This window comes from Adiantum capillus-veneris, chromosome 7, assembly GCF_014529385.1.
Source record: "Adiantum capillus-veneris isolate H3 chromosome 7, ASM1452938v2, whole genome shotgun sequence".
NCBI classification, from domain to species: domain Eukaryota; kingdom Viridiplantae; phylum Streptophyta; class Polypodiopsida; order Polypodiales; family Pteridaceae; genus Adiantum; species Adiantum capillus-veneris.
In genome coordinates this window covers 143,922,024-143,937,150 of record NC_140937.1, presented here as the reverse complement: position 1 = coordinate 143,937,150, position 15,127 = coordinate 143,922,024, and the positions used below count along the sequence as shown (strand labels likewise).

Genomic DNA, 15,127 nt, shown 5'->3' with positions numbered 1-15,127 from the left:
CTGACCGTGGATATCTTATGCTCACGGATAAACTCTCTCTCCTTCTCTATTCTTGTACTACTACTGGAATTCATGAATAGGATCACATGGGTCCCTTGAGGTACCCATGTGGGGATGAGTAGCCTCTACCCCTATTTGATGTTGATGAGCTTCTCTCTCCCCTTCCCTCTCACATGCATGCATAACACTCCATTCTAGGTGGCGCGCATGCATGCTCTCTCTATCTCGCTCGTACTATCTCTTGCATCACACCTAATGTTTACCAATGGCGCCTATTGGATTTACTTTGAAAAAATACAATAATTTGTTGAGTACTATCCTCAACCTAATTTGATTACATAACACTTAAAGAATGTGTGCGAACACCTAAGAGAGAGAGAGATGCAAATGAAAAAGAACAATTCCATGCTAGATTTCTCTTTCAGAGGCAATTTTGCCTCTTCACGTTTCATCTCCTCTAAACTCTAGATTTTAAACTTCGTATTCTTGAATAGCTCTTTCACGTTTCATCTTCTGTACACTCTTGACTTTCGATAATCTTGAACGTTTATATATTCTCCATCTAAGCAAGGTTTCATCATTCACTTGAAACATTCTTCATAAAACTGAATTTGGGGCCATTAAACCCACTCGATTACGCGTGTGGCACGCAGCGGGCGAGCTCTTTGTTTGGCGGACCATACTCGCGAACCCTAGCGGTCTGCAGCTTTCGATCCTGGTCTGTGGAAGTCTACGAGAGAAACGCTCTTCTCTGTGCGTGCGGTTTTCCGATTTCCGAGCATAATTGTGTATGGTAGGGTTTCTGCAGAGGCAACACCATGGTGTACTACTTCAAGGCTCGTCCTGAGGTGGGCGATTATGTCATCTACATGGGACTTGACAAGTATGAAAATGAGGATCTCATCAAGTATGGCATACCTGAAGACATCTGGTAAGATCCTGATACTCACAAAGCTCAAGCAATGATGCATAATTTTCATGGGAAGCATGACAGCTGTATGAATCAGATTGGCAGCTGCGTCATCTAACGGCCACTTAGAGGTGTCAGTGAGAAGATTCCCAGTCATGTTTCGTACATGGCACAATGGAAGTATTTACATACTTAGGACTTTTGAGTGTAATGATTGATGTCTTTTATTTTCAATAAACAAGGATTCCTGTATCAATCATCATGGGGAAGAGGGACACATGCCTGCTTTCTGGTTTTGATTGCTCTGAAGAACAAGGGATTGTGTTTGATAGTCCTCTTTGATTGCCAGAGTTTGTACATTTTTGCTGTTTTTGAAATCATTTGAAGAAAAAGTTGCAAAACGATGGAACTTCTTTTACTTTTGAACACATACGTAGAGTGAGTCTTCCTCCTCCTCCTTAGTAATGTATATATTGTGTGCCCCTGGCTTGAGACTTAGCAAAAGCTTAAAAGCCTTAGAGAATCATAGAAAGAATAAATTTTTTGTGAAGGCAACTTTGTTAGATTACCTAGACGAAGCTCACATTGAGAACTTATGGTAGAAGTATTTATGCCTCATCCTTTGTAGTGGAAACTTGTGGATGTGACAATATTTTCTTAGTAATGCATCTGGCCCTACCATATGACAACCATAAGCTGAAATTGAGTTGTAGATCTTCCAGATCACTTTTGTAAGTAGCACACTAGCTATCAACTTCCAATTTAAATTGTTGGCTGATATCACATTAATTCGATTGAAATGCTGATAGTACTAAAATTACGACAAGGTGATCAAGAACCGATTTGTGGGCTACCTCGATTTTGATGAGTTAGGTGTTGAGCGCGCGGCAGTGTGTGCAAGTGAAAGAGCACGCGAGGAAGTGCAGTGTGTGTGTAGAGAGGGGTGGCGAAAGCCAATAGGAGAGGAAGCGCTAGCAGAACGATGAGGGAGAGAGAGAGGGCTCACGTTTTTTGGGAAAACTCAATAAGTGAGTTTTGGGTTTTCCCACTTTTATTATAAGTGACCTTTAAAAAATGTGTCCAGGTTCATATTGAACCTGGACAAAGTATAAAAATGTACAAAAAGGGGTTATTTAGGCCTTAACCCAACAACCTCCCACTTAAAGGCATAAATGACGCCTTTAAGTTAACCAACTCCCACCAGCTGTATGCAATGCTCATGTTGAGCCTTAGCAAGACTCTTGGTGAGAACATCTGCAGGGTTATCCTGTGTGTGAATCTTAGTCAAGGTGACTAGACCATCCTCCAATACCTGTCGTAGGAAGTGGTATCGCACATCAATGTGCTTTGCCCGTGCATGAAACATGGCATTCTTGGCCAAATAGACAACACTTTGGCTATCACATCCCAAGACAGGAGTACTAGCAGGCATACCAAGCTCTTTGACAAGTCTGCCAAACCATATGGCCTCTTTAGAAGCCTCAGTGGCTGAAATATATTCAGCCTCAGTAGTACTCAATGCCACAATTTTCTGCAGTCTTGAACACCAAGAGACAGCACCACCAACAATAGCAAACACATAGCCACTAGTGGACTTCCTGGTATCCAAGTCACCTGCCATATCTGCATCACAATAGCCGTGCAACTTCAGGTCACTTTTGCCATAGCATATACACCTAGATTGTGTACCTGACAAGTATCTCAGAATGTATTTCACAGCTTCCCAATGTGCTTTGTCGGGATTGGACATGTATCTGCTAACAACTCCCACCGCATGAGGTCCTGACTGGATCTAGATGCGATTGCTAGCTACATTGCCGATAAATCATGCTTTAAGATCCGAATGAATGTTGAATGTCATGTGATGTCCTGTGATGTGACTGTCGATTGGTACATGTGCTAGATGTGTGTTCCTAGTGCGTAGGTACTAACAGTCAGTGTCTGCTAAGACGGTTTTTGGCCTCTATTTGTTTTGTAGGCGTAATCAAGGGCGATTACAATGCTTTCAAGAGGGGGGTATGTCTCAAAGTGATGACGTGGCTGCCCGCTTTGCTGAAACCCTAATTTTGTTGAAACCCTAACCCTAACCCTAAACCTAACCCTAACCCTAACCACTTTGCTGAAACCCTAACCCTAAAAATCAAAAACCCTAATTTTGCTGAAACCCTAACCCTGATTTGTTGGTGTGGTAGGCTGACACGTGGCCTGCTATACGGACACCAACGCGATTCACGGAAAGCTGGATAGATTTTTGGCATTGCTTTTGCTTTTGTGTGGGTTGTTTTGGACTTGCTTTTAGCCACGCAAGTTGACAAGAGAGAGCTCTTTTGTTTTGCCTTTACTGCCCTCTCAAGAGAGAGAGAGAGAGAAATTGTAAAAAAAAAAAGCAGAAAGCTTTTAGGCTTTTGATTTTCAGCTTTTGGGGCTCTGCTTTTGGCATCCCTTGTAACTTTAAATATGTGAGTAGGTCTCTCACAACTCAGAGCATCTGGACGCAAAGTCTGAGTGTGAGCGCCTGCCCGTACTCTTGTACTTTGAACTCAGATTAATATAAAAAGAAATACCGAAAGGGGCGCCAGTCTTTGGGGCCAATATCTCTAGGCACGGAACTCCGCCAGGCTAGTGTTGAGTTAAACTGTGAACTGTGAACTGTTTTGAAGTGGTTATTTGGTGCTGTCGCGATAGATTCTAGACTTGGAGTGTCCAAGTCTGTTACACCAACCACTGAATATTCCTAATTGGATGAGATTGCCTGGGCATGTAATTTTAGTGCATCAAGACACCCGTGGAAGATCAGTACGTTCTGGGTGTGATGGCTAATTTTACGCCGCCGGAATATCGAGAGTTCCCATCCGGACGAAAGGAAAAGCTAACTCCTTGATCAAAAGAGCCGAAAGGAGAAGTCTACTTCTTAACAAAAAGAGCAAACTGATTGTCCCTCGAAATGACCCTCGGAAATTTTTGAGCTAACTTGAGTTGTTTTGCAGATATGCTGTAATTGTGACGATTACTCTCTTTCAAGAAAGGGAGATGATTGCTGACGTGTCAAAGCCCTGAAGAAGGGAGCCAACTTGCAAATGCCGGCCGAGGGGCTTAAACCTTAAGAAGAATAAGTAATAGAAGAAGAAGTCCTACCAACTTATGGGGACCCCGTTCGATGGGGCCCCAAGTGACATAAAGGATTAAAACAATGTAAGGTGCAGTGGAATGAAGGTTGAACTTTGCTCAAGATGAGTGCTTCGAACTGTGCTCATGGTTCCTTTTACTTAGGGAAGGGAGAGCCTTCCGTTCTTTTATGAGAGAGTGCAATGGACACAAACAAAGTGAATGGACACTGTGAATGAAGGTGCATGAGACTGAGAGATAGAGAGAGAAGAGAATACGACTCCAGAGCTGTTGTCAAACCCTCCTCCAAGGGCCCCACTCTCGATGGCGAGAGTGGTCTACTATTGATTGCACAATTTGGTACAATGGCTGATGCAATGAGTCTAAATGCTTGCTATGTCGAGGTCGACGGTGTGGACGACGAGGACGAGTTTAATGCTGAAACCTGAATGCTTCGAATCGCTAAATTGCTGCTGTTTGCAAAAAACGCTAACCTTGCTGAATTTCTGCTACAAAAATGCTATGCTGCTGGTGCTTAAGCGTTGTAGTGAACTTGCATGTGCAAAACGCTGCCCTGCTGTCTGTAAAACGCTGATATGCTGCCTTCTTTATCGCTGGGTTTTGGGGTTCCAAAACGCCAGCAAGCATTAGGAGAAAACGCTGATCTGAGGCTGAAATTGCTGATGCAGAATCGCCAATGCAGGGCTGAGAAAACGCTAAGTTGGTTGCTGAAAAACGCTAGTTCTAAGTGCTGGAAACGCTGGGCCTGCTCATGAGAGGAAACGCCAGGTCTTTGGTTGGTCTTGCTTGAGAAGTTGCCTGTTGAGCAATGCTCCTGCTGCCTCTTCTGCCAAAAAGTGCTAGCTCTGGTTTGCTTATATATTTCATTAGCAAAATTGCCCTACCTAGATTCCAACAAAAGTCACTTAATAAATAAGTGAAAAATGTCAAAAATAGGGAAAATAGGTTTAATGCACCGGAAAATTCCCCTGATGGATTCTGATGGTAATGCTGATGATCATGCTGTGTGCAACCGGAGGATATGCATCTAATCTAAGTGTCTGGACATGCACGGTCTGCGAACAGACTCACAAAAGTGCAAGATCACTTCCTATCCTAGACTGACTTGACTGAACTGAACCTTGGTCATGCTGTAGCTTGTCCATGGACACATAGGGTTGGATGTGTCACGTGACAAATAAAGTAGGACTCTCACACACACACACAAAAGAGACTTGCGGCAGATTTTCGAAAATTGCGCTGACATGATGACGTGGCAAGTTGTACGGAATTCGGCGTTTTGCGCTGGCTGATGACGTGGTAGGTTGTACGGATTTTCGTAAATTACGCTGGCAGCTTTTTGGCTTTGCTTTTGGACCAGATGCTTTTGAGTTTGAAGGCTTTTTATTGTAAACTGCTTTTGGGGCCTAGGGCCTTTAAATATGAGGTTAGGGCTCATTCTCTGGCGATGCTTCCCAGAGAAGGTACAAAGTCTCTGAGTACCAGCTTGTACTGTGTTGATGCAATATAAAGAAATACCGAAAGGGGTGCCAAGGTTTGGGGCCAATACTCTCTGGGGTGGAATTCCGCCACTCCGTGTCGTGTGTCGTCTCTCTCTCTCTCTCTCTCTCAGTTTTGTATTTATTGAAGTGCTAAAAGTCTGTTCTTTTATATTCGCACGTGGTGCCCTTCTTGTGACACAACACGAACTTGAAGAGATGGAATGTCAACAGTAGGTTGACGAGTGCACAAAGCAGACGATTAAATTTGCAAAGGATCCGCAGTTTGCAAAAATTTTCTTTCTATCGCAGAAGTGCACACCCAGTGGCAGAAAGCCACACAACCACCCATCAAATCGGCAATCAAGAAACCTCCTTCTCCGAGGATGTTTATGTAACAGACTTGGACACTCCAAGTCAAGAATCAATCACGACAGCACCCAATAACCACTTCAAAACAGTTCACAATTCACAATAGATTTGCACTGGCCCAGCGGAGTTCCGTGCCTAGAGATATTGGCCCCAAAGACTGGCGCCCCTTTCGGTATTTCTTTATGTATTAATCAGTGTTCAAAGTACAAGAGAGTGGTTCGGGTTTCACTCTCAGACTCTGCGTCCAGATGCTCTGCAGAGTGGGAGCCCAAACCACTTATTTAAAGTTTACAAGGGATGCCCAAAAGCAGAGCCCTCAAAGCTTCATATCAAAAGCCTAAATAAAAGCAAAGGCTCTTTCCTCTCTCAAAGTCACTTGAGTTTTAAAATAAAGCAAACTCTCTCTCTCTCTCTCTCTCTCTCTCTCTCTCTCTCTCTCCTCAAATTGCGTAGCAAAAAGCTACTGTCGCAAAAGCTGAAAAAGCTACGGTGAAGTACTAGGCTGGACAAGACCCCAAGAGGTCTTTCACTTGGTTCATAATCTCTTCATTCTGTGCTCGGCTCACACGGTAAGGTGGCCGGTTCGGTGGTGTGCTTCCAGGTATCAGATCAATGGTATGATCTTCAGGACGAGCAGGTGGTAACTCGCCTGGTAGGCCCTCTGAGAAGCAATCGACGTGAGAGTGGAGAAAATCTTGGCGTTCTTTATCAAGTTTAGACATATTTGTCCTATCCTTATCGCTCAATTCTTTCATAAAGATCGAGTAAACAAACAGACTGGATTTCATTAATTTAGAAATGGCCGAAGCCGGTACAATAGGGACAGACTCGCCCTTCAGTTTTATATCAAGTACAATGGTTTTGCCCTTCTCTGTAGTCAATGTCGCTTTCCTTGCCCGATAATCGACCACGGCGTTGTTCTTGTGGTACCAGGGAATCCCTAAGAGAACATCACAACCTTCCAAAGGCATTATGAAAAAGTCCTCATGCCCCAAATACCCCTGACAATGCAACCGAAGTTTGCCAATGACAGGTGTAATGGCTACGTCTTTGCCGGGTGCCGCTAGAACCACTATAACAGTGAACGGGGGGAACACAGCCCAAACGTTCCGAGACGGCGTTCCGGACAAGTCTCTTTCCCGAAACGGAGATGGGAACGGAATGTCGTTCCGGAACAGGGTGTAACTGGAACGATGTTCCGAAATGGGTGGAACATGAGGCGGAACGGCGAAACGCGGGGTGGAACGAGCAAAAGTAGGCATTTGGGGGAAAAAAGTGGGCTTTTGGGGGCAAATTTAGGGTTGTTCGGGGAACATATTTGGTGCAGTTTGAGGGCAGGTTAGGGGGCAGTTTTGGGGTTGTTTAGGAGTTTATTTAAGACTAAGTTGAATGGAGGTAATTCAATCCTTACTTTAGGTGGACTGTTCCAGCCCCTCCTCCTCCCCGTTCCGGTCCCCCCCTCCTCCTCCCCGTTCCCGTCTCGTTCCGGACCCTCCCGTTTCCCGTTTCCCTTCCCGTTCGGGGTAACTATGGCTAGAACAACCTTCACAAGTGGTCCTATCTGATCGGGAGTGATCTGGAGCCGCACCGCCAATTCCGGTGAAATGAAGTTGGCCTTGGCTCCTTTATCAAAGAAGATCAGGGCCACTTGATCTTTCACTTTGCCCCAAGCTCGGCAAAGTTCTGTACTCTCGTCCATGATGTTGAGATCGGTACCCACACAATGTGGAACCAGTCCTCTTTTCATCTTGCCTTTCTTCCACATTCCTCAGTTGCTCTCGAACTCTCAGGCCTGTCGTCGTCCTTGTCATTCTGTTCTTTTTGTGCCTTTTTAGGGCACTTCGCGGAGATATGTCCATGTTCCCCGCATCCAAAGCACTTCCCCTCCCTGATGAAGCGAGCTCTCTCCTGAGGAGTAAGCTTGGGTCGTGCATCCTTGTTTTCTGGGTTGCTCTTTCTCTTTCTGCTTTCATTCCCTGAAGTCTGTTCGGCTCGTTGTGTCATGACCTCATCGGTGGGGTAGGTTAGACCGCGAGAGTGAATGGCAAAGCCCCACTTCGCATGACTCATCAACTCCTGAATAGAAGTTGACTTCTGTTCCAAGCAGTGATCTCGGATATCTGTAGGTAGATCCAAGGTGAACCGCTCAATCTGTTCTTTGAACGAGATCTTCTTGAATGAAGAGGCGGGTAGAAAAGAGCTCCAGAATCTCTCACAGTAAGCATCCACTGTATCTCTCTTGGTCATCCGAAGATGGTTCCAAGCAGCTCGTATATCGCGTTCATACTCTTGCGTCAGCCAAGAAGAAATAAAAAGCTTCTTAAATTTCAGCCATTTAACTGGCGCAGTCTTGTTCAAAAGAAGCGTGGACCACCAAGTTCGAGCATTCCCCTTAAAATAGGAGGCAGCTCTCCGAATCTTGGAGTGCTTTGAGTAGCGTCCTCCCGCGAAAGCGATGTCAAACTGCTGTATAAAAGACAAAGCCTTCGAAGCATCTTTGTATCCTAAAAAAGTGTCAAATTTGATCAACTGTCCACCTTCCTTAAACTCTCAGACTTTCTTGCTTTTATCTTCCAGAAAGTCATACTGGTTGGCTTTATAAAAATTCTTCTTGTTCGCATAAAAGTTGCTGTCATCAGAGTGTGAACTGTCTGTAGACCAATCCTCTGTAGAACTGTTACTCACTGGGCGAGATTTAGACTTCTTTGCCTTTTTCTTGCCCTTTCCGAAGCGTTGTTTCTTGCTTCGCTTTTTGCCTTTTCTGTCGAATCTGAAGAATAACCCGGGAAGTCAGTGCCTTTCTTTTGCTTTTTGCCGTGCTTTCTGTGCATCAAAAAGCTGAGCAATCCGTACATCAACCACCTCTTCTAATTCCTTCTCTGAATATTTCTTGCGAGGAGAAGGTTTCTTGAGAGCGGGTTTCGGGGGTGGTGTTGTGGTTTTCTGCCACTGCTCGTGCACTTCCTGAAAAGAAGTCTCGCTCATATATTTTGCCAATTTTGGGTCCTTCGCAAAACTGAGCATCATCTTTGTGGCATCGCCGATCAATTGACGACGCTTCATCTCTTGTTGCTCCGCCTGAGTAGGCCGAGGCGGGCCATACTCTTTGCCGGAATCTTCGTTGTGATCCCTGCCCGCATCTCTGGATGCAGAGGGAGTCGATTGATACTTGCGTGACGCCATAGGTGCCGCGGAAAAAAATTTGGGATCGGATTTCCCGTAGAAGAGAAATCAGCCGTGCTCTGATACCACTATAACAGCTTGGACACTCCAAGTCAAGAATCAATCACGACAGCACCCAATAACCACTTCAAAACAGTTCACAGTTCACAATAGATTTGCACTGGCCCGGTGGAGTTCCGTGCCTAGAGATATTGGCCCCAAAGACTGGCGCCTCTTTCGGTATTTCTTTATGTATTAATCAGTGTTCAAAGTACAAGAGAGTGGTTCGGGTTTCACTCTCAGACTCTGCGTCCAGATGCTCTGCAGAGTGGGAGCCCAAACCACCTATTTAAAGTTTACAAGGGATGCCCAAAAGCAGAGCCCGAAAAGCTTCAGATCAAAAGCCTAAATAAAAGCAAAGGCTCTTTCCTCTCTCAAACTCACTTGAGTTTTAAAATAAAGCAAAAACTCTTTCTCTCTCTCTTCTCAAATTGCGTAGCAAAAAGCTACTTCGCAAAAGTTGAAAATCTGCGCAAATTACGGGACTACCGTACGGTGCCACGTCAGCATGCCAGCGCATTTCACGGAATTCAGTCCTGCTGGCTCTTAGGGTTAGGGTTAGGTCAGGGCAGAATTGAGGTTAGGGTTTTTGGCAGATTTTAGGGTTTGCAGGTTTTAGGGTTAGGGTTTGCAGATTTAGGGTTTTTAGCAGCAGTCAGGGTTAGGGTTTCCCGCATGCTCTCGAGCAGACACGTCATCACTTTGTGACGGTTTATAGAGCAAGAATTACAAGAGGTGGTTCAGACACAGATTAGTCGGCTTTTGGACTCAAACAACCAATCCAAAAAGCAAGAGAAAAAAGCACAAGAAGGGGGCTGACTTCCCGGATTATTTGGGTCGTCAAGCTTCTTTTGCATCGGCAAGAAAGATGAAGAAGCGTGTACAATTTGAAGGACTATCCAATTCTTCTTCTTCTTCTTCTTCTTCAATTCTTCTAGCTCTTTTGACTCGAGCAAGGAGGATAGAAAAGGCAAAAAGCAAAGCTTTGGAAAGGGCAAGAAAAAGGCAAAGAAACCTAGATTTTGCCCAATTTCTGACAGTTTTACAGAGGAGTCATCCTCTGACATTTCGGACTCCGACGACCACATGTTTTATGCAAAGAGAAGCATTTTTACAGAGCCAATCAATACGACTTTCTCGAAGACAAAAGCAAGAAGTAAAAGAATTCAAAGAAGATGGACAGTCGATCAAATTTGAATCCTTTTTTGGGTTCCGAGATGTCAAATGACACATCCAATCCTAATGTGTCCGTGGACAAGCTACAGCATGACCAGGGTTCAGTTCCGTCAAGTCAGTCTAGAATAGGAAGTGATCTGGCACTTTTGTGAGTCTGTTCGCAGACCGTGCATGTCCAGACACTTAGATTAGATGCATATCCTCTGGTTGCACACAGCATGACCATCAAATTCCCATCAGATCCCATCAGTAGCATTTTTACAGTGCATAGACCTATTTTCCCTATTTTTGACATTTTTCACTTATTATTTTTAAGTGACTTTTGTTGGAAACTAGGTAGGGCTAAGCTTGTATAAATAAAAACCTAGCGCTAGCACTTTCTGGCAGAAGAGGCAGCAGGAGCACCTTGCTCAAATAGGCAACTTCTCAGCAAGACACCCCCAGATGGTTTACCGTTTTGCATCCCCAGCAACAACCTAGCGTTTTAGACAAAATCAGCCTCAGGACCAGCGTTTTCAAATTTCAGCCCTTAGACATAGCAGAACAACCCCCAAACCTCGTAGATCTCACCTTCCTGCAGCAGTTCCTCACCGCACCTTGGGATCCATCGAAGTTTGCAGTTTCAGCCCAGAAACACAGATTTCAGCATCTGCATTTTCAGCGCGTCGTTGTCGCATCGTCGTCATCGACATAGAGTCAGAATTCAGCAGATAAAGATTTGTTGATTTCAGCCTTTAGCGTTTTCAGATTTCAGCCCGTCTCGTCGTCGTCCTCATCGTTGTCGACATCGTCGGCAAGTCCAAGCATTGTAGAGAAGTGTGCAATCATAAGTAGACCGCTCTTGCCATAGAGAGTGGGACCTTCGGAGGAGGGTTTTACAACGTCTCTGGTGTCGTATTCTCTTCTCTCTATCTCTCAGTCTCATGCACTTCCATTCATAGTGTTCATTCACTTTGTTTGTGTCCATTGCACTCTCTCACTAAAGGAACGGAAGGCTCTCCCTTCCTTAAGTAAAAGGAATCCTTGAGCACAGTTTGGAGCACTCATCTTGAGCAAAGTTCAACATTCACTTCTGCTGCACCTTACACGAAATGCTCCGAGGGCTTTGGCCTTCATTCAACAGTTTGACATAGCTTTCTCTAGAGGGCATTACTCAGAGCACTCCAAGATTAGGAGGGCTACATCTTTCTTCAAAGGAAATGCTCGAACATGGCGGTCCATTCTTCTTCTGAGAAAGGAAGCTCCAGTTAAATGGTTGAAATTCAAAAGGCTCTTTATTTCTTCTTGGCTGATTCGAGAGTACGAACGAGATATACGAACCGCTTGGAATCATCTTTGGATGACCAAGGGAGATTCTTTGAACGCTTATTGCGAGAGATGCGAACTCTTTTCTACGAGCCTCTTCATTTAAAAGGGTCTTTTTAAGGAACAGATTGAGCGGTTTTGCTGCAGATTCCCTACAGAGATCCGAGACTATTGCCTGGAACAAAAGTCTAATTCTATTCAAGAATTGATGGGTCATGCGAAACGGGGTTTTGCGATACATTCGGGAAATTTGACTCACCCCATTGATGAGATCTTGACTCAGAGAACCCAACAGGTCTCTCACAATGAAAGTAGAAAGAGAGAGAGTTTCCAAGAAAAGAAAGACAAGGATACACGACCCCGGCTCACTCTTCGAGAGAGGGTCAATTACATCAAAGAAGGGAAGTGTTTTGGATGCAGGGAACATGGGCACGTCTCTGCAAAGTGCCCCAAAAAGGCACAACAAGAACAACATGAAGATTGGCTGGAGAGTTCGAGAGCAGCAGAGGAACGTGGTAGAAAAGGCAAGATGAAAGCAGGACTGGTTCTAGATTGCATGGGTACTGAGATTGTCCACCTTTTACGGGTCACCGAGGCATTGACACCACCTTGAAAGGTGTGGAGCGTTACTTCTTTTGGCCGAGACTCAAGAAGGATGTGGACGACTTTGTACGTAGTTGCTTGGTATGTCAAAAGGTCAAGTTTGACGGGCATAAAGCACAGGGATTGTTACAGCCTTTACCCTTTCCCACCCACCCTTGGGAAAGTATTGCTATGGATTTCATTTATGATCTCTTGAAGACACAGAGTGGGCATGATGGCATTTGGACTGTCATCGCCAGATTTAGCAAGCAAGCTCACTTCATTCCAGTGAAGAAAGCAGTCAAGCCGGATCATTTAGCGAGATTGTTCATTTCATAGATTTTCAGATTACATGGCATGCCTGAGACAATAGTCTCTGACAGAGATCCCCGATTCACGAGTTGGGTCCCTCCCTTTACAATATATACACAAAAGTTGTCATAAGTTTTGGGCTTTTGGTTGGGAATTCTTTAAGAATTCAATGAAATATGTACTCTTTAAATTGTTGTTTTTGTTTGATTAAACGAGAAATAGGAAATGGCTGCAGCATTGTCTTGTTGTTGTGAATTCGGAGTGACAAGATTTAGTGCATCAAGATATCTGTGAGAAATCAGTGTGGGTTAAAAGGAACGTAGTGGTGTGAGCCCATCAATAAGGGGAGGAGAGACGTTGGCCATAATTTTGTTCCTAGGGCTTGTTAGAGCTTCAAGAGTTGGATTTTCCTTATTGAGTGATTAAACTTCTGCTGGTCATGCAGGTTTCATGTGGACAAGCTTTCCTCAGCGCATGTGTATGTCAGGCTGCACAAGGGTCAAACGATAGAAAATATTAGTCCTGAACTTTTAGAGGATTGTGCGCAGCTTGTCAAAGCAAACTCAATCCAAGGTATGGTCTAACGGCTGTCACAAGTGCTTCGCTGATATTGTATGGAGTATTGGTTGTTGAAGAATAGAGATGCTTTTCTTTTGAAAAGCTTCTGGTTCTTGTCAGGCAACAAATTGAACAATCTGGATGTTGTGTATACTCCTTGGTCTAACCTGCGAAAAACTGCTTCTATGGATGTCGGTCAAGTCGGTTTCCACAACTCTAAACTTGTAAGCGTGTCTTGCCATTTGGCGTATGGGGTGATGCTGAAATGAGATTGGTTGTTTTATTGAGTGCCATGTGCTAGCTATTCACAAGCTTCAGTCTTGAGTCTTGCTGCTGCAGGTAAAAACTGTAAGGGTCGAGAAACGAATAAACGAAGTTGTGAACAGGCTGAATAAAACAAAAGTTGAACGCACACCTGATTTGAAAGGTTGGTCACAAAGTAAAAGCAGGCACCTCTTTTTTAGTTTGTATATTTCAATACTCATTGTAAAATTGTGTGTGTGGCAGCCGAGAGAGAATCATACAATGCTGCAGAAAGAGCTGAAAGAAAGGCATTTTTAAGGGACAAGGTTAAAATCATCCCTCCCCCCCAACCCCAACCCCCCCCCCCCCCCCCCCCCCCCCCCCAAAAAAAAAAAAAAAAAAAAAACCCACTCAAAGAAAAGGAACAGACACACGCCCACGCCCATGCCCACGCGCACACACACCCCCCCCCCCCCCCCCCCCCCCCCCCCCCCCCACTTTTCCTTTGTCCGTAACTTGAATTTTGACATTCAACTTATGTGCTCTCTTTTTTTCCCTTTCTGCCACCGACTTTGTGACATGTATGCATGAAACCACTGATATCCTTGAGCCGCTAAATGCAGAAGCGGAGAGAGGAGATAGCACGAATTGAGAAAGATAAACAGGCAGAGTTGAGAAGCTATAAAGGACTAATGGTATCAGAAAAGATGACCTCAAACAAGGACATATCTTCCAAAGGGAAATCATTGCAGGAACTGGAGGACGATTTCATGTGACAAGTGTGTGAGTGGATTTAAAGTGCTACAGCGTATTGGTTGTGGCTAATTTGTGTTGCTTACCATTGAGCTTAAGAGTTCATTACTCCTTTGGAGGCTCAAGAGTTGTCAATCCTTCAAAATCATCAAAGAAAACTGGCGCATTTTTTCCTGCATAAGCTGGAATTTGTTTGCCTTGTATAATTGTGGGATTACATGCTAAAGAAAAGCGATGGCTTGAAAAGTTAACTTAGGCTTAAAAAGCACTTGTATATCTTGGAGGGAAGTTAAGGCATCAGATATGATGGATGCTTAGTATTTGCAGGTTTGTGCTATTTGTTGAGGGCCTTGTTTTTAAGTTTTATTAACTGCATGCAATCTTTGTACGAGAAGCTTTTATCAAGCAGTGGTAGTTGCTCAATTGCTTTCAAACAGTTGAAAATAAGACAGAATACCTGGATTGCCTCCGATCACCTTGAGCCTAAACTATTGTCAACAGTAAGACTAAAGCAGAATGTCTAGTTTTAGCAAGTTTTTTTTTTTTTTTGGGGGGGGGGGGGGGGGGGGGTGGTGGTAATCCTTCACTTCCTATGGATAGTGTATGAGCGTGTTTACATGTCAGCAACAGGTTGAACCTTTCATTGATGTAAAAGTTGTCGTTCCCACAAAAGTTTTTGGTTCGAAGTCCGCATTTTTAATCTATTTGCTCTTTGGTGCTTGGGTTGTCTTGTTGTCTTGTTCCCTTGAATAAGAGATAAATGAAGCTTGATGTTAAAGTACTGATATTTTGAACTACAAATGGCATGGTGGACACTATGCTCGCCAAATTTGCCAGCCCTTAGTGTCATTTGTGTTGTGGTCTCCTCCATCCTTAATGATCTTGATTTGGGTGCACTCTAGAATGGCCTGGCTTTGAAAACTATGCCCTCTCAGGATCAAGTCATTTGTAAAGAAAATAATCTTCCAAGTCTTCTGTACCCATTTGCAAACTTTATCGGCCAGTCCCCGTGACGACGGCACTTGCTAAACAGATGTAAGGGATCCTCAAAAGTGGATTTGCAACCAGAGCAAGTGTCAATGCCAATCCC

The 15,127-nt window shown here is 44.3% G+C and overlaps 1 protein-coding gene across 2 annotated transcripts; it reads left to right on the top strand.

Moving 5' to 3' along the window:
* The first annotated feature begins 579 nt into the window (after positions 1-579).
* On the top strand, positions 580-14,359 carry LOC147454735 (coiled-coil protein). 2 transcript variants are annotated; one of them, XM_086516586.1, is made up of 7 exons: positions 580-718; positions 809-931; positions 12,929-13,056; positions 13,162-13,265; positions 13,381-13,468; positions 13,549-13,610; positions 13,908-14,359. In XM_086516586.1, the coding sequence occupies exons 2-7, from the start codon at positions 819-821 to the stop codon at positions 14,058-14,060; spliced, it is 648 nt and encodes a 215-aa protein (XP_086372712.1). In that variant the 5' UTR covers positions 580-718; positions 809-818; the 3' UTR covers positions 14,061-14,359. The 2 variants fall into 2 exon arrangements, with proteins under 2 accessions (XP_086372712.1, XP_086372711.1); XM_086516585.1 differs by having other exon boundaries at positions 798-931.
* Positions 14,360-15,127: the final 768 nt, after the last annotated feature.